This window comes from Sardina pilchardus, chromosome 4 (assembly GCF_963854185.1).
Source record: "Sardina pilchardus chromosome 4, fSarPil1.1, whole genome shotgun sequence".
NCBI lineage: Eukaryota > Metazoa > Chordata > Actinopteri > Clupeiformes > Clupeidae > Sardina > Sardina pilchardus.
Window position 1 is genome coordinate 13,341,216 of NC_084997.1, and position 27,205 is coordinate 13,368,420.

The 27,205-nt window shown below is 42.5% G+C and overlaps 1 protein-coding gene across 1 annotated transcript; it reads right to left on the bottom strand.

Annotated features, from left to right (window-relative positions):
- Nucleotides 1–22,757: 22,757 nt before the first annotated feature.
- On the bottom strand, nt 22,758–25,578 carry si:ch211-184m13.4 (uncharacterized protein LOC798560 homolog). Its single transcript, XM_062533424.1, has 2 exons — nt 25,439–25,578; nt 22,758–24,928 (listed from the first exon to the last, which is right to left on the bottom strand). The coding sequence occupies exon 2, from the start codon at nt 24,922–24,924 to the stop codon at nt 23,878–23,880; it is 1,047 nt and encodes a 348-aa protein (XP_062389408.1). The 5' UTR covers nt 24,925–24,928; nt 25,439–25,578; the 3' UTR covers nt 22,758–23,877.
- Between the last annotated feature and the right edge of the window lie 1,627 nt (nt 25,579–27,205).

Below are 27,205 nucleotides of genomic sequence, written 5' to 3' on the forward strand. Positions count from 1 at the left end.
CTCAAACACACATTTGATGTAAAAGAGAACACGCCACCATACATGCGTGACGTGATTGATATCATCGGAAAATGCAAAAGCCTTGTGACATACCTGAAAAAATCCAGCACTGTAGTACAACTACGACACACCGTGACGCAAGAATGCGAAACCCGGTGGAACAGCAAACAGTAAAACAGTACCGTAAAATCCAACAGGCCTTGCAGGAGAAAGATCAGCCCCACAGAATGGATGGCATTCAGCTGGATGTGTTGAACACAGTTACTGAGTTTTTGTTGCCTTTTAAAACTTCGAGTGAAGAGATGGAGGGTGATGCTGATCCAACTATTCAGCTGTTTTTTTAAACTGAAGAAACACTGCGAGCCCCAATACGGTGATCCTGAGTACATGGTTCATATTCGGGCACAGGCAACGCAACTGCTAAATGAGAAAATGTCCATCAGCGTCACCCACAAGCTTGTAACAATCAGACTTATATATAAATATGACTATTACTTAAAATTGGGTATTTCTTTGATCTGGCTGTATATTGATATGTCCCAGTCAGAATAATAAGAGAAAGCAAGGCAAGCAGAAAACGTCAGTCGCGTTTCAACATATATTTTGCACACACTCATTCAAACACTTTTGTACAACTCAGTCCAAAAAGTTCTTAATTGTTCTTAATTCCATACGCGACACGTCACCTCGGATCTGCACACTCCCAGCGCGCACGCCTGTTCAGCCGGTAGGCCGAATATGCGCATCCGTGACGCAACTTTAGATGCTCCCAAACGAAAAAGGTAATCCACAAATCCCAAGAGTGAAAGTAGATGAATCCAGACACCCGTCTTAATTATCCATCCGAAGAAATAGCAAACATAACTCACGACGAGCCTTTAGAAGGAAACAGAAAAAGATGACTCCGGGTCACGAACTGATCAGTCTCACCGGCGCAACGTAGACTAGCGACAGCAGTTGTTGTTCAGCTTCCAAATAGTCCTCGAGTCCGGTGAACGGTGGTCTTTAGCTACTTCCACCACTAGCTTTCTGTGCACATACAGACGCGAAATCGTCAGGTCTCCAATGGTCTCCCTGTACGTGATAAGCGCCCCGTTTCTCCCTCGCTTCTGGCATTTTAAAGTCTTTCAAATTTGGCGCATCAGCTGATTGGAACGTCAGCTGACAGCTTTGGCAATCAGCTGACTAGTTTGCCCAGCTGATCAATTTCCCCGCCCACATAACATAATGAAAACGTACATACACATAAATAAGATACAATACAGGTCAACAGGGACATAAACAGGATGGAAACAAAAAAGATAGGAAATGCACTTAGGCTACCAGTATTTATTTTCACTGTATAACCGAACCTAGTGACTCCTATATGCTAAATTATGTGGCAGTGTCACAAGCTTGGAACATTTCTTTGTCCCCGTTTTAAGTCCCTGAAGATGTTTCACGAGACGAGGTTCAGCACTACATTGAGGGCCAGTTCCTCTGGGACGGAGAGGACATTCTAAGCTTCTGGCAGTCGCAGTCAATCGCCTTTCCTGTGCTTGCCAAGGTGTCAAAAATGATTCTCTGTATCCCAGCCACAAGCGCATCAAGCGAGCGCACATTCAGCTCTGCTGGCCGCGTGCTGGAGTCCAGGCGAAATAGATTAAACCCCGGTACAGTGGATGCCATTCTTTTTTTGCACAGCGAACGTAAAAGCGCTAAATGAACATTTCCGTGTGATAAATAATAAAAAATGTCAGTGGTTATTTAGCTAGGCTGTAAACTGTAGGCCTGCCCTAGGCTATAGCCTACAAATCTATATATACTGTATATTTTTTTTTAGCCTAGATTACAAACGCTGCTTTGTATTTCTTAATGTTTAAAATGTGTAGCCTATCATCTTGTTATTAATTACCTCCTGATTTATCGTTCATAGCCTATTCATAATCATAGCCTATGCTGTTGCGATGTTTCCAAGCACTTTCAGGCTGAAATAAAGGCTGTTTTTTTATTTGAATTACAATGCCCAGTTTGTCTATGTAATGGTCGCGGACTCGCAGGTGCGGGGCGGGTTGTCAAAATAGATACAGCGGGGCGGGCTAAATAATTTCATAAAAGCGGGACCCGCGGGTTGAAAAACTACCCGACCCGCGCATCACTATTGCCCATCATGTGAGAAATGCCGAAATGTATGTGTATTGATAATTATACAAAAAAAATGAAAATAATAATCACTACAGGGAAAATAGGGAAATGTGATTGCCACAGTGGCAACCAGGAGTGAGGAATTAATAATTAATAATAATTTGGTTGCTCGGGGCTACTGGGCAACCATTAATGTCGAACCCTGGTGTGCGCTCTAATTCATCTCAAAGGTCTTCTGTTGGGTTGAGGTCAGGACTCTTAGCAGGCCAGTCAAGTTCATCCACACCAAACTGTCATCCATGTCTTTATGGACCTTGCTTTGTGCACTGGTGCACGTTCATGTTGGAACAGGAAGGGAGCAGGGCTTAGCCTCTTAGTTCCAGTGAAAGGAACTCTGAATGCTTCAGCATTAACCAAGAGATTTTGGACAATTCCATGCCTCAACTTTGTGGGAACAGTTTGGGGATGGCCACTACAGTTCCAACACGTGACTGAAGTTCATGTGGGGATCAGGCAAATGACCCAATACTTTTGGCAATATAGTGCACATTTGTAAGCCGTATGTGTAACAATCTTGTGAAATCAGAAGAAAAATTGCAGATTTGTTTTCAAATGCCCACATTAGGTTCCCCATTAGACAATTTATAAACAAAATGTTTGGCAAATGACTATATCTATCTACATATTATGGCTACAGTTATATACAATTTATTTTTGAAATAGCTGTCACAGTAGAGTGCACAGTGCGGCGTCACCTCATCCCACACCACAGTGTTGCCAAGTCTTGAGAGAAAAACAAGAACCCCCCCCCCCCCCCAACACACACACAGACACACAAAAAGAGTACGAACCCCAGGTCATCATTAGGCCTATCATCCCACTGGCTGTGGTTTCATTTACAAGTCAGTGGTCAGCTACGTGCAGCCTACAGTACTGCTGCCTTCATTTACCAGCAATAGCTCATGTAGGCTACTTTCTTTAACTTTCAAAATAGCTTATGAGCGTTTCAACACATGCATCCGGTTGACTTATTCTAATCTTTTAAGGTTTTGTGAGCTCTTTACATCTGGGCTAACCCACATCACTCTGCACTCTGACTTTGCAAACGCACAAGCCCAAAGTCGCTTATAACAAGCGGACTTGGCAACACTCCCCCACACCCCCACTCTGTGACGTTGAACAGAGTCTTGTGTTGTAATTTTGCCGGAATTATCTTTTTAACACATGTTTCCTGTTATTTTGAACATCACAAATATGATGACACAGTTGGATACATTTCTTCAGGTCTGTCCCCTCTGTCATCATACAGTACTACACCAGAGAATGACATTACTATAAGCGCTGCAGTCTGTGGTATTCCCTCTCATTCAGACAGAAAAGCAGACCAGATCAGCTCAGCTTACGAGGGGGAGTTCCCTGTAGCTCGTCGACAGCAAGTCAATCTGGTTAAGATCATCTGCTAAATGATATATAAAACGCACACAATGTTTTTGAGATACAGTGGATCCCTAAATGACTCGCGCTGTCATACAGAGTTTGCTGTGCTTCAACAGTTACAGTAGTATACACACACACACACGCATACATAAACAGCCATCCTGCCCACTGACTGATGACAGAGCCAGAAGCCATGTCCACACACAGCCGTTAATATACATACATGTATATATGTATTTCAAAGTCAGCCATTAGAAGGCCATGCCTATCAAACAGATGGCCAACTGGAGATCTGAATGTCATATTCCAAAAAGTACCCTGTCCACACACAAACACTGAAGCTTCTGCTTCAGAGGCCAAAATGCATTTTGAATCTGAAACTACAAGTGAACATGGCCAGACAGTGGGTGTCCTTGTGGTTGGACACGAGTTCACCGTCATTCTTGCAGAGGGGGGTGGGCACCCACTCTCACTACAGTGGAAAATCCAATAGCCTCTGTGCACGCCAGAACGTGACGTCGTTTCCGCTAAAAGGTCGTACACTCCGGTACACAACAATGTTCGTGATATTGTTTTTGTTGCCTTTGGAATACAAATCTGTTCTTACTAAGGCTCATGTTTCAACCTGTCAAACGGTCATCTGTCAGTGATCAGCTGGCAAACTACCTGATGTAAACAGGAAGTAGAGCAGCTGCAACCGAGTTTTATGTAAATTACATTGCGTCGCTACGTGCAAAGAGCGGTTTAGGTGGTAGCCTTCTAGTGGCACACTTGGGAATGGGGGTGCATCCTCGTGTATGACAACACCATCAGAGGTAGGTAGTGGTTGTTGATAGGACAGTACGCTGCCAGCTTGTACCTTCCCAAAGATGGAGTCCACAAGTGGCTTGTCAGCTGAGATGCTCATAGTGCAGATGAGTGGGAGAGATTCTGCATCCATTCCGGCATAGGCAAGTCTAGGATTGAGGGTGGCTGGGTGTGGGAGTTCACCACTGTAGCCCTTGTAAAGTGTAGATCTGAAATAACAGAACACAGTCAATAACATTTAGTTTCACACATTGCAGTCTGTTTACTAGCACGACTGATTATGAATCACATAATGTCATCTGAAGTGCAGAAGAGGCTAAATTAATTTCAAGACAGCAGGGTCTCCAGTAACAACAATGATGAAATAACAATATCAGACAATAAAAATTAAAAAAAAAATCTTTTTTAAAACACACTGTAGTCTGCCCCATACCTTATTCCACTGGCCGTCGTAGCACCTGGTTTAGCCTTTACAACAACCATGGCATCTACTGGTCCTGGTTTGACACCCTATATATTTAAGAGATATAGTGTTAGTAAAGTGACTGTAAAAAGTGTGATGCAAGCATTAGACACTAAAATGAGACAAACCTTTGTCCGTGGTTTATGCCACTTCTGTTCCGTCTCTGTGCATGACAGGACAGGAGGAACGACAGACATGCCACTTTGGGAATAATGAGCTGTCTGGAATAGCAGTGCGACTAAGTGGTTGCATATTCCACAACCAGCTACACAAGAGCAGTTGCTGTTGACTAGCACAACTGGCTTTGGATCGCGTAATGTCATCTGAAATACAAATTGAATGTCTTAAGAAGACATGTACAGCAATGGAAATAGGAGCAAAACCTGTCCTGTCAAGTATAAGCCACCTGTCTACTCTCATGTCATATCTGTGCTATTCTGCATCACTGTCTTTCTCCATTTAGCTATACTGTCTTACACTTGACAATGATGTGCATGATAAACTAACTTCACTGAGCACGCTCATCTTTTGTTTGTGCCACTAACAGAACAGTGCAGGTTTTGCTTCTGCTTCTTGAGGAGGGTCAGCAGAATAAAACAGCTGGAGCCATTATATTAATAAAGAAGTGAAGATGACAGGACAGATTTAACTTTGAACATGCAGTTTGAGGAGTAGCTAAGGTGGACTAATTCACTGGTTTTGATGAGATCATTAGTCTAATGCCCCAAACTGTAAAACAAACTCCCGTCTGTTTATTGTCAAGGCTAGCCTGATAATTACTCAAACTCAGCTACTCGGCTGCATACTTGAAACAAGAGTAAAAAGGGTAGAACTCCTGAACATGTTCGACAGAACGTGTCGTCTTAACATTAACTCCTACTCTTAGCTGGTGTGGCGTTTCTGCCTTCTTCATTGACCTGTAGCAGTGGACCCTCACCGTTACCTCGTTAGCCTTATTTTTACCTGATACTGAAATACAAACAGGTTTGAAAAAAACAGGCATTTCTAGTAACATGGTTAAACTTGGTTAAACTGGACCAGGAAGGTTTGGTTTGTGAAACAAAACAGCAGTGACACCGTAAACGTTAGCGTTAGCGACTTCCCTTCAAAATTGCAGAGGTACGAGGAAACGTAAAACTTGAAACCTTTTTCAAGTTTGCTCTGCGGGGTCGTTGTAGATACTCTGACAATCCGACGCACATCCTTGACGCTAAATGTAACTCCAACAGGCATCTGGTGAATTTCAGCGCCATTAGCTACACCGGCACTTACACTGACCGGAAATACCCACCCATCCTGACCCCAAACGAGTAAGTGATGCGTGCACAGAGCCTATATAGTCTGTGTCAGACGATGCACAGGCACTGTGTCTCAATTGGCGCACTTCTGCACTAAAAATACTTAATATGAGTGTGTGAGGGCGTTCACACTGAAACTTCGAACGACACGAAGGGCACTGCAAGTCCCCGGATGGTCAAAAACGGTCAAAAAGTTGAGTGTGGAACGCTGGACACTTCTCGCCCTTAACGGACGCCATCTTGGCTATATAACGGAAGGGGAGGGAGTATTTTCAAACTCGTAGAAGTTGCGGTAGAGAAATCTGAATCAGCAGCAGTGGAAAACAATTTACAGAGGTACAAGCAAGTTACAACATAAACTGTTAATGTTTTGACACAGTACGACCATGTCACGGTGGAATTGAGGACACCAATAAAAACATATTTAAACGTTACGATCGTAATTTCCGTGAAGTGCACGGAGGTTAGCGTTTGATATGAGTATATCACTATTCTGTTAAAATGTGCACACTATGCCAGTAAGCACACAGGGCACATAGGGTGCTGCACAAAAGTGTACTCACGGAAGTAGTCGGTTTGAGACAGAGTGAGGGACTCCTAACTGAGGTTGACCTCAGCATGAAGGTGTTTGTGCAACCACGGTCACACCTGCAAACTAAACAATAAATACAAAGCCCATATTGTCATCCTTAGACCTGCTCCAGTCATAGATAGGTACCAGAACAGTGCCATCCTCTCTACCACAAAGACAAGGTACATCAACTGCCGATGGACTGGGCAATATCATCCCTCTTGAAAAATATTACCTTAAAGAGCCCAAAACTCCAGTAACAAGAAAACGTTGTGTGTCCAACAAGAAGGAAACTCATTTTGATCAGCACATGACCTGTCTAGTCACTCCACAACAGATACCATATAACAAGTCCTTGTTATTAGAAACCTATAGATACCGCATTGTCCATCAAGCTCTATTAGGTGCCATAAAATGGAATACCATGTTGCTTGCTGGGGACAACTAACACTTGCTGGCAGAGACACCTGTCTAATTTCCAATCGATTGTTGCCCCCACCAAGATGGCAGTGCTATTGACATACATTCTAGAGCCCAATGGTGAGCACAGTTTTATGTATTTTTGACGTGTCAGTTGCTAGCCGTATTGCGACAACAAATGGCATCACTTCCTGCTAGATACGACAAAGTGATTCCAGGTATTGACTGTGACTCAATGACTACTGCCCAGTTGCACTTACATCCTAGCCTGACGAGCCAGACCCACATCAAGATGTAGGGTCTGGACACTCACCGTAGACAGGGATCAATCGGAGGGGTGGGATAAACAGTTGTCTTTCAAATTCCCTCCCCGCAATAGGATAACGCTAAACGAATCATCTTCTTGTTTTCAAGTAGCAGGATGCGTAACCTTCCCTCTCCACACAATAGGATAACGCTAAACGAATCATCTTCTTGTTTTCAAATAACAGGATGCGTTACCGTCGCAACTTCTGGTCGCATGTCAGTCACCATTATGTTAAGCCCACCCACCGATCTATACACGCTGTGATTGGACCGCTGGTGCTGGGGGTTCTCAGCTCCCTGGCTCAATGGATCGTGTCTAGACTGCCCCGCCAGCCAAATTACATTTGCTGCCGCTAGGGGCGTCTAGATTTCTAGGCTACTTACATCCACCATCATGAAGTGCTTCGAAGTGCCCAGCTACCTGCCACACTGCATCCGATGCATCCGTGTTGGTATTGCCCCAACCACTCCAGGGAGGATGCCATCACCATTCACCACTGCCATTCACCTGGATTTCACACATCTGGACACAAAAGGCACTTACAGTACAGTATGTCGAAATGCTGTTCACAGACTTCAGCTTGCATAGGTAAAAGCAATTCATTGTAGGACTTTTACACCTCTGCTCCATAGCTATTGTGACAAAGGGTTCCATCTGTCTCAATTTCCCCGCAATTTTTCTCATTTGAGTGACAGGAAAATAATCTTAATGTTAGAGCACGATGGAGTATTAGGGCCACACACGAAGGGAAAAAATATTTTTGCCATGACGAGATTAAACTTGACATGTTGCCATTATACATGTTGACATTTGTTGGCACTGATTGTTACAAGATAGGTTCACAGTACGGTGGAAGTAGAATGTAGAGTATTTGTTTAGCAGCATAGGGGGAAAATAGTGCAGGTGCATTCAGTTCAGTGTGAATACATAATTTGTTGTTCAGCCGTCTGACTGCTTGAGGGAAGAAGCTCTACACCATTCTGGAGGTACGGGCAGTTGTACTGCGGTACCTTTTCCCAGATGGCATTAGGGAGAACAGTCCATGGGACGGGTGTGTTGTGTCTTTAACAATGCTTGTGGTTTTGTGCAAACAGTGGTAGTGGGGTACGAATTGTCATGAAATAATGGTCCCGTAGGATTTTTTTGCTAAAATTGATTTTTTTGTTTTATTTGCTTTATTTGGGGTCCTACTGTTGAAAAATGACGGGGTGCAAATTTTCTGACCCCGTTTTGCCCTTCCTCTGGGGGGGCGCTTTCTCACCTTGGCCAGGATACTGACTGCAATCATACATCTACTAATAATGATCACATTTTCACAATCTTGGTGTCAATTTAGGGGTTATTGAGGATGCTGAGTCCATTTATGACAGTTTCATTGTGATCAGAAGTTGTTATGACTCATTTTTACATAACATTGCAGTAATAAAGGCAAATCCAATGGGGAAAAGTCGGCAAACAGTAAGTGAGCTCATATCTTGGGAACGCTTTGATGTATGTCAACGAAACTTGGTCACATGACAACTGACCCCCTCCCAAGGGTACACAACAAATTTGGTGTAATTTGGCCACTGGGGGCGCTATAATTAGCGAACCTGCGTTTAGGGGTTACAGTATATCATGATGACGTTGGTTAGCAAAAGAATTCCAATGGCTAGTCATACTCTTCATACTCATATTGATGATCATTGCAAATTTTACCCACTCATTATAAACAATTGCCCATTTTGGATTTTCCTGAAAGAGAAACTAGATCATCAGCAGTCACAACTTTGTTTGGCCCCCTCATTGCTGCTTGCCAATTTTTGTCAAAGATAACTATTTCAACACAAGATATGTCTTTTAATTCTGTCTAATGACACAAAGCTGAGAATCACATTGCTAAGATACAGACAGAAGATACAAGAAGACAAAATTATCAAATGATGCCATTTGTAATGGATCCCTTTTAACCCTATGAGCCCTAACCAAGTGTGTCAAAAAACACTCCCATTCTTCTCTGTTACATTGCTCTGCCATTATTAGTTGCAGCAAGATGAAGCCTTTATTGCACGAAAGAGCAGAACTGGGGCTTTCCAACGAGACTAAACACTTGTCATTAAATTAAATCAAAGTATATCATATTATAGTCTATACTGCTCTCTGCGTTCACCCGCACATCCATTACTCTCGCTTGAATTACTCACGAACCCGGGATCGCACAGACATGCACGCATATCAGATGAAAGAGGAGAAACAGAGCTTTCCATTGATACCAAATACATCGATCCTTCTGTGTTATAAAAATAGACAAAGTGACAAACAAATAATAATGTCATATAGCTTAGGCTACCATTATTCTCGTTTGATTTACTCTTGAACCAAAGATCAGAAAGCTATGGCACACATGTCAGATGAAAGAGGAGACACAAAGCTATCCACAGATACCATACAACCTTCTAGGTCATGAAAGAGACGAAGTGACAGCAAAATAATAACTTCATTTAGCTCCACTTACCCCATGTTTTTGTGTGTTTTTTGTGGCATAATAGCTTATGTTCATAATCCAACATTATCATGTGTTTCTCTATGGCAAGGCACGTTCATAATCCAGTTTTGAGATCCTAGCAAATTCCTGTATGGTATCCAATTCAAGACTCATATTGCATCCAAATTTGTTTGACAAATAAACACTTTTTTGCCTTTACTTTGTTCATTGCGATGCAGTAAAAAGTTATTGTAGAGAATCATCATGTGTGCCACGCAAAAAAGTCAGGTTAGATCAGCTCGTGTCACAAATATGAAGCACAAAAAGTGTCAAAAAATCATTTCTCATCACTAAATCAAAATTGCCATTTATTTCTGTAAGGCACACACCACATATTTCTGTAAATTGCTCAGCTCCAAAGTATCCCTCCACCATGGTTCTTGTATTATGTAGCATGTGTGAATGGCACTTACAATGACCAGGATAAATGCTTCTAACTAAAGGTAGTGGAAATGCCCTTAAAACAGCCTAGGGCTCATAGGGTTTCTCCTATCCTTTGGATTTGAAAAACCACCTTATTTAGAGAGCTAGAATTTTACATTTTCCTCTCTCATCTCTCGGTTTAGATTTTCTTGCTCCAAATTTCAAATTGAAATCGAGACTTTCATATAACACACACTCCTCAGTTTACTGATAGTGAAACATTTCTGGGGTATTTTGTGTCATACTGCTTGTCACACTTAAGTTGTTTACAAGAAAAAGATCATTTTCTCATTTCATCCGATATTGATTTTCATACATTTTTACATAACGATTTTGAGCCATCCATTACAAATGGCATCATTTGATAATTTTGTCTTCTTGTATCTTCTGTCTGTATCTTAGCAATGTGATTCTCAGCTTTGTGTCATTAGACAGAATTAAAAGACATATCTTGTGTTGAAATAGTTATCTTTGACAAAAATTGGCAAGCAGCAATGAGGGGGCCAAACAAAGTTGTGACTGCTGATGATCTAGTTTCTCTTTCAGGAAAATCCAAAATGGGCAATTGTTTATAATGAGTGGGTAAAATTTGCAATGATCATCAATATGAGTATGAAGAGTATGACTAGCCATTGGATTTTTTTTGCTAACCCAACATCATCATGATATACAACCTCTAAACGCAGGTTCGCTAATTATAGCGCCCCCCAGTGGCCAAATTACACCAAATTTGTTGTGTACCCTTGGGAGGGGGTCAGTTGTCATGTGACCAAGTTTCGTTAACATACATCAAAGCGTTCCCAAGATATGAGCTCACTTACTGTTTGCCGACTTTTCCCCATTGGATTTGCCTTTATTACTGCAATGTTATGACAAAATGAGTCATAACAACTTCTGATCACAATGAAACTGTCATAAATGGACTCAGCATCCTCAATAGCCCCTAAAATGACACCAAGATTGTGAAAATGTGATAATTATTAGTAGATGTATGTGTGCAGTCAGTATTCTGGCCAAGGTGAGAAAGCGCCCCCAAGAGGGGGGGCAAAACGGGGTCAGAAAATTTGCACCCCGTCATTTTTCAACAGTAGGACCCCAAATAAAGCAAGTAAAATGAAAAAATCAATTTTAGCAAAAAAATCCCACGGAATTACAATTCGTACCCCACTATGTTGTGGATGTCGGAGAGCAAGGGAAGAGACATCCTCACAATCCCCTGTGGGGCCTTCCTTTCTGAAGCGGTTCAATTACCAAACCACTTTGCGATGGGACTGCTGAGGATGCTCTCGATAGTCCCCCTGTAGAATATTGTCATGATGGGGGAGGAGAGGTGGGCCTTCCACAGCTTCCGTAGAAAATAGAGGCGTTGCTGGGCTTTCTATGTAATTCTGTAATTCTTTGGTGTTCTTGACCCATGTGAGGTTGTCTGTGATGTGCACAACTTTGTGTCTTGGACAGTCTCAACCTGAAGATTGTATACATCAGAGTGTGTTCGCCCAGAGGTCTTCTGATATCAATGATTAGTTATTTTGTTTTGTCCACATTGAGGGACAGGTTGTTGTGAGCACACCAGTTGCTGAGCTGAGTCACCTCCTCTTTGTACAGGTCCTCATTATCTCTGCTTATCAAACTCACCACAGCTGTGTCATCTGTTGTGTCGAATTTGATGATGTGGTTTAAGCTGTGTGTAGCTGCACAGTCATGAGTCAGAAGTGTGAACAGCAGGGGGATGAGCACGCAGCCTTGAGGGGCTCCTGTGTTCAGTAAGATGGTGTTGAGGTCCTTTTTCCAAGACTGACTGCCTGCACACTTGCTGGCAGAGACACCTGTCTAATTTCCAATCGATTGTTGCCCCCACCAAGATGGCAGTGCTATTGACGTACATTCTAGAGCCCAATGGTGAGCACAGTTTTATGTATTTTAGACGTGTCAGTTGCTAGCCGTATTGCGACAACAAATGGCATCACTTCCTGCTAGATACGACAAAGTGATTCCAGGTATTGACTGTGACTCAATGACTACTGCCCAGTTGCACTTACATCCACCATCATGAAGTGCTTCGAGAAGCTAGTCCCAGCTACCTGCCACAGGGGGACTATCTAGAGCATCCTCAGCAGTCCCATCACAATGTGGTTTGGTAATTGCACTGCTTCAGAAAGGAAGGCCTCACAGGGGATTGTGAGGATGTCTCTTCCCTTGCTCTCCGACATCCACAACACCCACTGTTTGCACAAAACCACAAGCATTGTTAAAGACACAACACACCCGTCCCATGGTCTGTTCTCTCTAATGCCATCTGGGAAAAGGTACCGCAGCACAACTGCCCGTACCTCCAGAATGGTATAGAGCTTCTTCCCTCAAGCAGTCAGACGGCTGAACAACTAATTATGTATTCACACTGAACTGAATGCACCTGCACTATTTTCCCCATATGCTTCTAAATAAATACTCTACATTCTACTCCCACCGTATGTGAATCTTGTAACAATCAGTGCCAACATGTATAAGGTCAACATGAGTTTAATCTCGTCATGGCAAAAAAACCATTTCCCTTCATGCGTGGCCCTAATACTCCATCGTGCTTCGTCCAACATTAAGATTATTTTAACATTAAGATATTTTTAATGAAAAAAATTGGGGGGAAATTGAGACAGATGGAACCCTTTGTCACAATAGCTATGGAGCAGAGGTGTAAAAGTTCTACAATGAATTACTTCTACCTATGCACGTAACACAGGTGATATCACTCATCTACCTAACTGAAGAGTTGTCCTAAATAGATTCAGCTAATTTAGTGAATTGTTGGAGCAAATATGTGGCAGGACTTCTTCTTTGTGAAGCCAGCCTTTTTCCAACTACGCTAAGAGTAAAAAAGTTGTAAAACCTTGCAACTGTGATTAGACAAGGTGAATGCTTTGTGACGGTTTGCAAGTTACAGCAGGTAACAACGTGACATATAATTCACACCGCTGCAACTCTGCAACAGTTTCGTCTTGCCTTGAACCTTTGGTGTTAACCAGTGTCTCACAATAGACTACACTTCCTATCACACATAACACCAAGCCCATGGGTAGGTGCTACATGTAAGAGAAAGAGAAGTAAGAGCAGCACCTGTAGCACACACGCTGTGAGAAAATTACATAAATTAAACAAAATGTCAATATACACCTATTTACAATTTCACATACTATTTAATGCTGTTGTGAAGATGTAATTTCTCCACTGCTTCGGCAAAATGGTCCATCAACATGCCCTTTGAATCCTGTCCCATCTATTCTTTTGCAGTCTATTGCACCTGCTATTATTCTGGCAGTCACCCACATGCTCAGTACTTCACTCAGTTCTGGAATAGTTATTTCATCCTTCAAACGGGCAAGAGTTACGCCTATGGTAGAAAAGTACAGTTAATCCAACTCGTGAAGAACTACAGACCTGTCTCCTTTCTTCGTTTTTTGTCTAAAGTTTTGGAAAATGGTTTTCAAACCATTTAAGTCTGTCTTCCTCAGAACAACCTGCTAGAACCTATGCAGTCTGGTTTCAAGAAAAGTCATTCTACTGAAAGTATTGAGAGTAGCTAAGTCCTCTGCTCAGTCATCAGTATTAACCCTTAGAACTCCTGCCATTTTTGCAGGATTTTTCTTTACAGTGTTTTTTATAGAGGTCCCAGTAAAGTGATATAGGATAAGTCAGTACTGCACCTACTTACTGTAGGTGCTTCTCATTGAACTGATTTTGTTGGATTAATTCATTGTTGTGGCAAAATATGGCAGTTCAGCGTAGTAACATTGTGTTTGGAAGAAAAACATGACTTTGTTTCATTTAATGTTTTGTGGTTTAGTAAATGTGACAAACAATCTTTTCATTTTTTCTCTATATACATTTACCTCACTCGATTCAATTAGAACAAGTTGATTACTCACTCAGAATGACTATTTGAACACAATAAGGAGAACTAAACTGTTTCATGTAATTGTAACGTAGGCTATGGTTTGATAAATTGGACAGCCTTGACTTTTTTACAGTGTAGAGTAGCCTACACCCAGTGTTAGGTTGACTGCTGTATTTGCAGATTGCAGATTTCATTGAAAGTGAAAGCAGACGTGTGCTGTGTTGATGAATGTTTGATGCAAGTTCGATGTGTGTGGTGAACTATTTGTTTCTTAGCAGAAGCCATGAAACGGTAAAGGTCAAATTATTTATTTAAAGAGACATTATGAAGTTGTTTTGGCTTTGCCAAAACGCGTCCAGTTTGACGTGTCTGGATTTTCCGATAATAATGACAGCAGCAATCTCGTGATGCTGATATTGGCTTTTAATGTATGCGCGTGTAAGTCTAAGCTATTCTGCTTGAAGTTAGCTGTGACCGACTAGCCTACTGGTTTTCATCGTTTTAACCACAAAGCCTGTCGACCTTAGGTCTACTAAATTGTTTAGTTAACACCTTGTCATTTCGCGTTTGTCCAGCCGTTCACCCCCTTGCGCCCCATGTCATTCAAAACATATTTCGGGATAGCCATCTCACTATGAGAAAACGTATGACAATAGTGCTAAGATATTAACACGTTGTCATGCTTGGTAAACAACAGTCTTGCACATAATATTGAGCTGATTTTTTTGTGGAAATGGCTTACTGTCGCATTGTGCTGATAGATGAAAAAAGTCGCCTATTTAAAGGCACAGTCTGAATTTTAATCATAGCTCTCCATTTAGTGTGTGCACTTGAACAACTAGTGATGAAGCATATAACAGTAGGGCCTGCCATTTATTTTAGGAGGAGGGGTGTAGGACATGATACTTTGGAAGGAGAGGGAGTGGTGCAATTTGATTTTCTTCAGAGCAACCTCTTCAAACAGCATCAATATCAATAGGCCTATGGTTCACTATCAGGACTAGAGGACTGTAAGGGGGCAGGCTATATGTGATCAAGTAGGCCTATATTAAAACATGTAGTCAAAATTATAACGTTATGTTGATTTAAGTTGAAACAAAACATGTTATGAACTGAGAAAATCCATGGTTCTACATCATTGTTGGCAAAATGATCATGATACATATTTCAGCCATATCTGGTTTAGTCTTGAGTAGGCCTAGGCTACTTTGCTATAAATGAGTTATAGAGGTAAATATAGACTATATTGTGGTTTGTTATAATGTTTGAAATATATGTATCACAGTTTATCAATAGTTCTCATAAAAGTCATCAGATGTCATCATTTAAGGGGTTATTTTTCAAAAATTTCTCCCGGGGGTGCTGGGTATATTTTCCTCTTTTTTATTCATTATCGAGTGCTGTCAGTAAGAAAAAGAACAAGGAAATTTGATATGACATAGACCAAATAGAGCAGCAGCAAACACTAGGCTAATGAAATGGTTCCATTTTCTATGCCCCATTCAGTTAACCTAATGATAGCTGCTGGTTATATATTGGGCTTAGGTTGTATCAAATTTTCTGGTTCTTTGTCTTACAGTGACTTCAAACAACAGGGCTTTGGATTTGTTCACACTCGATTTCGGTACTGGAAAACTGGTCTTGAAAGTCCTTAAAAAGTGCTTGAATTTGGCCATTAAAAAGGTGTACGAACCCTGACTTCAGTTACTCAGCTAGGGGCGGACTTCGTAAGGGCACTTAGCTTAGATGCGGTGAACGTTTCCCAGGCCTCCGGTGTCGGCACCATGCATAGCGTGTCTCTCCCAACTCGTCTTCCCTCGTCTCGGGGTCGGCCTGACGCATAGCGTGTTCAGGCATCCACTCCGCCTTCCCTCGTCTCGGGGTCGGCCTGACGCATAGCGTGTTCAGGCATCCACTCCGCCTTTCCTCGTCTCGGGGTCGGCTCCGGCACTCAGCAACGTCTCCTCTCCAACGTCCCGCTCGGCCCGGCCTAGGTTCATCACTGCTCACCCCAATGTTGCATCCCTCCCCAAGTCCCCCCTCTGGAACGTTCTCCAGTCCGTTCTCTCCCCACTTCGTACCTCATGCTGCATTCCAGACCTCATCCAAACGAGTGGGAGGTGGGACCTACCCTACCTGAAAGGTTCTACCTCCCACTTCAAAGCGTTCCAAGCATTTTGGAGTGGGAGGTTTAGAAAACATGGGTGACCGCCGTAACGTTAGCAAACCGTCGTAACATTAGCATATTAGGCTAGGCTAACTGTATAACGTTAGAACGTTACTTTCACAATACGTTGTATTCTTTGTTGACACAATTTTAAGTCATAGTATGAAGAACAAGTTAATTATTGTGTCTAAAACAACCCTACCCTAAAGTTTATAGCATATTCCTTGAAGTTACTTCTCACGGAGCATGTCTCCATGGGCGCCGCCATAATCCTCCCACTTCACTTCATTTTGTTGAGATCGGGGCAGGTTGAGCTCCTACGAGTTCGCGAATAGCTCCCACTTCGACAGGCGTTCCAGTGCATCTTTCGTAGTTGGAGGTAGGATTAATCCCATATCCCACTAGTTTAAATGTTGTCTGGAATGCACCATCAGTCCATCCTCTCGACTGCTGGTCCCTAGGCCTAGGGCATTTAAAATCCTCCCGCCGCCCACATTCACCAATCGCACGCATAATTCTTTCCACATCCCAATTAACATGAAATTAAGAGCATGTGCACGAGTCCTCTCTCCTCCCTCAATCACACTCATTTTAATTTGCTAACTAGAAGGCCACTTGAGAGTGCAGACCTGCGAAGACAAAATTGCCTATCCCACAATATTAATAAGAATGAAAACTGTGGATCCATCTGTATTTGGACCTGCTCCAAAATATAAGTTGATCCAGGCCACTGTGGGAACCTTGGTGACTTGCAACACAGGCAGTCACATGACACGCACCACCACCTGAGGTGGGTCATCACATGACCACCCAGGAAGTGATAAAATGTTTGGTGGTTGCAGCTAGGTTCTCTTGCTGCTGCTGTGACACCGTGCTTGAGTTGAGCGCCCATGCCATGCAGGGTGACCGTGTGTACCTTTGTTCATGGAGGACACAGAGGCTACTGGCATTTTGACATTGTGACCACCTATGAGCTGCTGGGCCATAGACATTGATGCACTGCGTTGGAAGGCTCTCTCCTCCTTCTCTGTGTTCTGTGCTGTGAGAACATTGCGCATTCCCAAAGGACCAGGCCAGCCACTGTTTTATTGTTTATTTTGTGCATTTATGGTTTTAGTTGAGTTTGCGCCTTGACCTGTAACAACTGGCCAACTTGTTAGCTGGGTTTTCTGTGCATAGAAAAAAGTGCTGTATAAATAACATTTATAATTACTCACATTCTTATTGTTTTTGTTTGATTTCAATTATGAATTTTTAAAAATTATTTGATAATTTAGTTGTTTATGTCTTGTATGTGGACTGTGGAGCAATTTGGGTTGAACAAGTGCTATAAATAAATGCTTTATAGTTACTCACATTGGTATTGCTGTGGTAATAATCATCTCCTAGGCTATAATATGCCTGATAGCAGTTATATGTAACTGTTATCACACTATGTGCAACATTAGCTAACACTAGTTGCTGGTTATGTTTTGTGGTATTGATTTGCGGGAACGTGGTACATTGATTAGCTAACACTAGTTGCTGGTTATTTTTTGTGGTATATTGATTAGCTAACACTAGTTGCTGGTTATGTTTTGTGGTACATTGAATGAAGACTAATGTACGTACTGCTGAGCAGTCACCAAAGGATGATGTCATGCACATACAAGAGCCAGGCGTTGCTGTATGTAATGTAATGGACTCTAATAGACTTGAATTTCCCCTTGGGGATCAATAAAGTATCTATCTATCTAGACTCAGCCAAACAGATTGATGGCGCACATTATTTCTGACAATATGGTAAACTCATCCACCAATATAATTAATTGAGTACACGCTGACTGACACTACAAAGGTTGTATATACCTTACACTCTATAAAGAGGTGGAAGCCAAACCCCATCTAGAGAATGAAAGCTCACTCCCAAGGCAGTAAACTTCAGATTTTGCTTTCTGCATTCACATGAAACTGAAATCAACATTGTAATGTTTCGCGAAAACGTAAAAGATTATGGGAATTTCAACGGAGCACAAGATGAAAATGACAGGGAATATACGATCTGCCTGTTTAGCCTATTCACAGTCGGGTGTCCCGGATACGGGACAGTTACAGTAACCCCCACCCCAACACTACAAATGCATTTTTTGCCACCTTATCATGAACTAATGCTTATCTGAATGCTCCAGGTACTGTACATGACAGACACAGAGTGTCACCTTTCATTTGACACCAAGATCATGCATGAGGGTTTTTTTGTCAGTTTGCGATAACTAAAGGTCCTTTTTGGAATCTCCAAATGGACACAGAGCAAAACGCATGCGTATGCCCACTTTATTATCAGTCATACATCATCCTATAGTGATCTACTTTAAGATAGAAATTCATAAGACCTGGTAGTGGGACTCAGTTGTGTTTCCAAGACAAAATGAGTGACCAAAAGGGCAGAATGTGGTAATTTCCAGAGATGTACATAACCGCCCATAAAACATATATCGTTCTACACTTTGCCACTCTCTGACAGTTCATCACACAGTCAATCTATTGGTACCAAAAATTCTACAACGCCTCAGCTTTCAAAAAGGCGTCAAGCACTTCATTATCAATCACATACTATGTGAAACAGGGCCATTGTAAGTAATAGGTGTGCAATTTTTAGCAAAAACTCAAAAGTGTAACGGGCAGTCGCGCTGGCACATATTCGATTCATATTTGATTTATTTCCACATACGAATGAGGCCTGAAACTGATATGAACATATCAAAATCCATGCGCTTTTTCCTGTATACATGTCGTCGTCCATGCTGCATATTAGAATTGTGCCACATATGAGCAAACATTTTTAATTGTGTCACATTTAACTGATTATGTCAACGTAGCCAGAGAGGAGAGGAGGTATACTTGGAAGTGTCTTTTGTTTTTGAAGACAGAGAGGGACACCCCTGCTCTATATTAATTAATGTGTATAAGTCTGTAACTCTAGTGTGTTAACAGAACATAAGTTAGCACTAATATGCTACTATGGGTAACAGTGGTCTAACAAATACATAAATAAACCTGATACACTTGCTAGAGGCTAACAAAACTAACTATACAAACAGTTGAACTATGTCTTGCCTGGAAATAACCCTCCTACTACTGCAGAGCAGTAGACTAAGTGTGAATGGATGTTTTGTGTTTGATATTTTCCACTTCAGTGGCCTGTATTCATTCACATTTACATATTTAGCTGTTGAAATGGTGTGTGTATTTATTAGGGGTACGTACCTGTGTGTGTGTGTGTGTGTGTGTGTGTGTGTGTGTGTGTGTGTGTGTGTGTGTGTGTGTGTGTGTGTGTGTGTGCTGCTATGCTTCTGACAAGCTTAGCAGCCGAAACATTGGGAGGCTTGGGATTGTATTGTTACTGAAGTAATTATTGACCAGCACATAAAAACAGACGTGAGTTTAGCATCACATTCTCATATCAGCCATCAAACAGTTCAGGACTTGTGCAATCATATAGTTACCCATTCTCAACCTTTGATGGGTCAAACATTTTCACCTCAAAGGTCATCAGTGGGGATTTCCTTTAATGTTTTGGGATGTTGTTTGTGTCAGACCAAGAGACATCAGTCATTTATGATATGATTATAAAGAGCTGTAGGAGGGCAGTGACATGGAAGACCAGTCTTCTCCATAAACAAGTCTGACATGTGCATCTGATCTTGAGAGACAAGAACAACTCTACCGTGCCTTTAACACATAAAGACTTTTTCTTTTAGCAAAAGTGTACAGTACTTTAACATTAGATGTTGAAGTTTAATTAGTTACCATAATAAACCAATCTGGGGAAAGATCAACCCAGTTCAATTAAAATGTTATACTTTGTCATATTGTTTTGGGCTACGCTGTTCTATCCCCTCATGGTCCAGTTGTTGCAATGGGACTGTGCACACTCCCAGAAAAGAATGTCAACAAACATTTTCCAACAATCACAAACCTATGTTAGTAACTGATGAACAATGGCACTTTTTCAGTTTGTACATGGCATTCATCTCCCAGCTTCACAATCATGGGGTTAAAAAAAATCATTACAAAAAGAAAGAAAAAAAAACAAACGTATATGCAGAGCATTGGTTTCCAGGCTCCTTTGAGTTCGCTTTGCATTGCCAGGTTAGCACTCACCTTTGTGAGATTTCTTCATCGTCCCCCGTCTTTATCGCATCATCTGTTCCGAGAAAAAAAGCGGCAAAGGGTTTGTGGTTAGGTGTCAGTGTGTGTGTGTGTGTGTGTGTGTGTGTGTGTGTGTGTGTGTTATACCCCCTGGGACACTAAACAGGAGGATTGCAAGAGCCTTGTGTTCGCTCATTGCATTGCACAACCCCATATCACACATTCACTACTGTAGATTGCACACTCAGATTGTGAACTTATGATTGCACAAAGGATACACAGATGCATTCTTCTGAATGTTCTCATTCTTACACAGCCATCTGTACAAGATGTATAGGATGTGACAGGTGTGTGTACCATATGCACACACGCCCACACTCACTGTGGCACATGCACTATTCCCTCCCACGTGCCCACCAACTCAACATGTGACCACCACACACACACACACACACACTCACACACACACACACACACACACACACACATACTCACACACACACACACACAGGTACACAAATACTCTCAAGAAGCCCATTACAAAACCATGATGTAGGCCTGCAATAACCTACACATTCACTTACACAGAGGCTCAGATACTCATAGGCAGCCACATACATATGTATACTCTCTCTCACACACACACACACAAACACACACTCCGTGCCCAGATGCCCAAATACTCCTAACAAAAGCTTGCACATAAACTCACTACACACACACACACACACACACACATGCACCCATAATCCTTTGTTCACTGTGTTGTGGCACACATGTATGGAGCGCTAAATATAGCGCCAGATACATGCTAACTGCAACGGACCACCTGTGGCTGCGTTCACACAGCACGCACATAGTGCACGCGGTCACATGGATATCCTGTCGCTACTTTTGTTGTGTGGAGGAGAGCAGGAAGAGGAACGGAGTCAGGTTCTTATCTCTTATACTCCCACACACACACATACACACACACACACACACACACACACACACACACACGGCTGTCATGAGAGGTCCATGTGGTGAAAGTGAAGCATGTGTGTTTTATGGCGTCACTCTTTCAACTTGTGTCATCGCAGACCTTTTGTAGGCAATGAAATTACGCTCACTTTTCTGAGAAAACAGTGATCAAAGATTTCATAAATGTTCCTCTTTCTGAGGATTCTTTCGTCACATCAACTCATTTTTTTTTTTTATATTTGCCTTGCCTAACAGTGCTCAGAAACAACAAACGTTTCCAGCTAAATGTGTGAAGAGAACTTGAACCGTGCTTACACATTACTTGAGAACACATTGAGAGTGCACCTCCTTTTCTCATCACATCCAGAGCCTTTTCCCAGTACTCACATGGAGCGATGCAGAATCAATATGGAGCATGTGGGAATACCACACTGAGCGTTCTATATGGGCCTCTCTCAACATCCCCCCTCGATCCTTGATGCCTGGTCCTCCAGACTCGTTCCCACTAATCTATAACTAGCACTGGATAGACTATCCCATTGTTGCCACCCCATCATTCTTTATCTAAATCAGTGAGAACGAGGACCGAGGAAGGAAGGAAGGATATATAAAAGACGAATGAGAGGCATCCTATGGCAACTGTTAGGATGGGTCCATAGCGCACTGGACACAGGGTCAAGTGGTGCTGAGCATCAGGCTGGGTGAACCCTGCCTGAACTTCCGGCGAATTTGGATTTCGCCCGGCAGCTCAGGCTGGAAACCTGCCTATCTATCTCCGTTTCCTGCCAGAAAGAACCTTTGGCTCCGATCAGAAACTAGCTTATCCAAAAGATGCACTGGATCGTTGGTCTGATTGGTTGAAGGATTATCCAAGCATATACGGAGTCAATCGAACGATGCCCATTGATCACGCCTCTTGTGCAGTAGAAACAAAGCGCGGCCTGCCCATACTAATGTTCAATCTTAGATTGAGCTTAGTATGGTGATAGCCAGACTAGCTGAGCATATGAATGTGCCATAGATTTCGCAAATGTAATCAGTGCAGATACAATTACATGCCTTGTTGGAGAGTGATTGCATCCACAAATGCCTGTGTCTGATCATCTGCTATCTAGATGACATTTTAAAAGCCTCATCTCGTGTTTCCATGTGCTACTTTGATAGTAACAGCAGCAGATAAAAACAACCATTTAGAGCAAGTCTGGAGTACACAAAAATTTATGTGGGAAACAATTTCTTGGAAACCTTTTATTGATTTCTTACATTACCACCACCACCACCACCCGTGCCACTGTGAGGCATACTATTGAGATCCTCGAAATTCACACTTATGCCACATGTAAGACTGAAAGGAAAACACAAATATAATTTCCACTGTGAAACATGCTTGAGATTTCTCAAAATTCACACTCATGCAACATGTCAAACCACAAATATAATTTGGGTGTGAGAGAAAGATAGAGGGAAGGAAGAAGAGAGAGAGAATCACTTAAGCCTCCCATAATTATCAGCAAATGTGCATTAGCACACAAACACACACACACACACACACACACACACACATTCACAAGTGTACAATATCTTGGATAGGAAATCGTTAGCACTTGATATAAAATACCTAATAGTACACAACTGGATAGAGTGTCTTGACACTAAATAAAGCTTTTACCAAGATTTATCAGACTATTACTATATTGCTATTCACATCATCACTTTAAGTCCATATAGTGCTTCCGCAAAGTTGCATTGAATCACAGATGAACAACCTCACAACAGCTTTTGAATATTACATTTTGGAATCCTATAGCTATACTATCAGAAAATGATACACAAAACTCAGAGTTGCATAGCATACAGGGGAACCACTGGCCCCTTTGCCTCCATGTTAACAGACATCTGTGGAAATACTGTATAGACCATAGCCCTTTTTAAACCTGTAACTGTACTGTAATTTACAACGCATACAACTGATATTAGAACTTGCATAACAAGACATTGATAATAACAATAAAAAAGCTCTAAGGGTTAAGGTTTAGGCCAGGCCTTGGTCTAGGCTGAACAATAAAGAACATGTTTATGTTTATGTTCACCTGTAACCATTACAGGTGACCAATACCAATGAATACAAATTGGTGTATTATTGGTGTCAATTGGTGAATGCCAATTGCATGTAGCTCATAGCATTCACATGTCTGACTCTACCTTCCCAGATGTTCAGACGACTAGATCACTCTGCTCAGCTTGTTCACACTGCTAGTGAACTCTACTACATTTCTACATATGTATATAAACCACAGATATACAGAGTGTGGATGATCACAGAACTGCAAATGATAATCTCCTTGGCAGTCGCTCATGTGTTGCTACTGCTGTTCTCTTGCAAGCTTTTGGTGTTGGTGGTGACAGCTCCAGTGGTGGACAGGCGCAGCTTGAAGAAGCTGACCACGCGCCGTTTGTAGGTCTTGATGGCGAAGAAGTAGATGAGCGGGTCCAGGCAGCAGTTGAGGTTCATGAGCGACACGGTCACCTGCAGCGCCATCTTGAATCCTTTCAGGTCGTCGCAGGTGGGCTCGGCCAGCAGGTTCCGCACCATGAACTGCATGATGGTGATGTGGTAGGGGCTGAAGCAGACCAAGAAGGTGGCCAGGATGACCAGGATGATGCTCTTGGCCCGGCCGCTGCGGCCCGAGCGCTCCACCACGGGGTTGCTGGAGCGGGACAGCTTGAGCCGGATGCGGGTGTAGCAGAACAGGATGAGTCCCAGCGGGAAGCCGAAGCCGACCGTGCAGGCCGCCAGCAGCGCGTAGGGCAGGGCGGGCGACGCCTGCAGGTTGAAGTACTCCATGCAGGTGCGGCGGCCCTGGGACTCCTGCACCATCGTCCGGAAGAGGAACGGCGCCGTCTCCAGGATCACGATGGTCCACACCAGGCAGCTGACCCGCCGGGCGGTCTGCACCTTGCGCAGGCCCTGGGCGCGGTGCGGGTGGACCATGGCCAGGTAGCGGTCCAGGCTGATGCAGGTCATGAAGGCGATGCCGGCGTACGTGTTGGAGTAGAAGAGCACGGCCGTGACGCGGCACAGCACGTCGCCGAACGGCCAGTCGAACTTGCGCACGTAGTAGGTGATGCGCCCGGGCAGCGCCAGGGTGAAGAGGGCGTCGGACACGGCCAGGTTCATCAGGTAGATGGAGGTGGCGTTGACCTTCTGCTGCCGCTGGCACGTGATGAGGAGCACCAGGCTGTTGCCCAGGAGACTGATGAAGAAGACGATGGTGTAGAAGATGGGGAAGATGATGTGAGCCACCTCCTGGTAGATGAAAACATCACAAGTGATGGATTGATTGATGTTCACAGCGACGGTGGCCAACGGTGCTGTGGTCAACGGTGTTGAGGTCGCCATCGTGCTGAAATAAGTAGAGTAAAGATCATCATGAAGGTTATTTGATTTGATTCAACACTAATGACACCAATTAAAGTTCCTCAACCTCAGTGTTATTCATAAAACATAACTCAATATACTTCCTCAACATGAACTAACATAAACATAAATGACCCACTTCTTCATTTAGGGCCATCACATTGCTCTCAGAGTTTGGTCTAATCCATAAAACAAAGACAGTAATAAGTAGCCAGATATGACTGTTAACCTACCGATAAGTAGTACTACTATATACTCACTACAATGTCTACTACCCATGAACAACAACAGGAATAACAACTACTGACATAATGATCATAATCATATCAATCACAAAACTTATACCTGACAACAATATGTCCACCTAGATCATCAAGTCCACTTCTTAATTATAACTAAAACAACCAAAGCTATAAGCCCTCATAGAATCTCCCCTGATCATCACTAAGCCATTGTAAAAGCCCCCTACCCGCCCCCTGTATAGAGCACTTCTTACCAGCAGACGGGTGATGCCTCTGTGGTTGAGAGATGAGTAGCACAGCAGGACCTTTCCCCTCGCCTGTTTGGCTGAGCACTGCGCGTGAGTCGGTCTCAGAGCTAATGTCAGTGTTAGAGAAGTGGGATGGCAAAGTCAACACGCCTTCCACCCAGCCAGAATCCTATACTGAACATGGCTTCTGACTCATGCTTCTGATGCAGGTGCTTAGCATTTGCACCAACCACATATTTTTTTCCACCAAACTTACTCTGTGGTTATTTCACTGTGACGAGAGGAAGTTGAGGAGGGGAAGCAGAGAATAATAATGTTCAGAGTTATGTTTGGATAGCTAAGGTGTGTATGTGTGGTGTGTGCTGGTTTGTGTTGCTCATGTGCACTGAAAAAAAAAGAATGGGAAATCGGTTGCACATGAATGAAATGTCTAGGTTCACAAAATGGATTCATGCTGTAATAACCCAATTTGATCAAGTAGTTTCAGTGAAGTTGATTACCGGTAAGTTAAGTTTATATTAAGTATTGATGTGATTTCAACATCATTGTGTTATACAGGTGGCGCAGAATAGCCATTCAGTTGTACTTAGTATTGCAATGTTAAAGGATGATCATATTAAATGTGTTCTGCCTATTAAGAAGCATTCATTGAAGTTGAAAACATTGTTAGCTGCATGAGTATCAGTGTTCTTCGAAAGGCTCATGGGAACACAATGAAATGGTGACACCAAGACATCCCATTGCCTTACTGGTTCAGTACTTTCAGACAGTTCAAGCGCTTCACATTGATCTGACATGATTCTGTTGGATGGATTCATTGCTGTGGCATAGCTGTGGCTGTGGAGTTTAATTTAATGACAAACCCGTTTTCTCCCCAGTATATACTTTCCTTACTTGTCTCCATTACAGATAGCAGATTAAAAGTAGATGTGTTTCAACTAAACTGTTTCATGTAATTGTGTGTCCAATTTGTGCAGTGTAGATTCTCAAGAGGATTTGGATATTCTGGGATATTCTAGGCCATTTGTTTTCTGCCATTGTCAGCCAGCTTCAAAAACATTTTTGTAGCACATGTGTAGCGCAATCACTGACAAGGCTGCTGTCGCGGTTGACCTATTTATTGAACCATTGAGGATGTTGAGGTAAAGGTGTTCTCATGCATGTCCTCTTGAGAAATGCTTGTATTCTGATAATAAGCGCACATATGGCATTTGACCAAAATATATATTTTTTATCATTTCTAATTGAGAAACTCCCTCTACATGCTCAGTGAAGGCAAACTGAACTGTGAAGGTGAACTGTGACTCTGGTGATGGCTCACAATCCTTGTGAAGTGCAATGATGGTACTCTGATAAGAATGTTGGCACAGAGGCACTTTCCGCTACTGAGCTACCTGGTGTTATTTGCCACATCAGACGAGGGTTGCCACACAGACAGACGTTTCACATTCTCATGAAAACAACCAAGTTGGGCTTTCATCACATGCAAATCTAACTATTTAACCCATAAACCATCGGAATGGAAAATTCATCATTGTCTACACTGTTTTCTTCCAGACTGAATTGAGCTGCATTTAACATCAATATGAGATTTTGATCATATTCTCATATTTCCTCCATCATTTAAATTCCTAATATTTTCTTTTGCTCCTTAAGTTAAGAGAAAGAGGCTAGAATTATGTTAATTTCCCAAGCTGATATATTTCTGAGTCAAAGGCACAATATGGTCACAAAATGCTGATGTAATTTTGAATTGGGGTAAGCATTTTAACT

Coding starts and splice junctions, on each gene's coding strand:
- si:ch211-184m13.4 (XM_062533424.1), bottom strand. CDS start 24,924: ATGGCGACCTCAACACCGTTGACCACAGCACCGTTGGCCACCGTCGCT.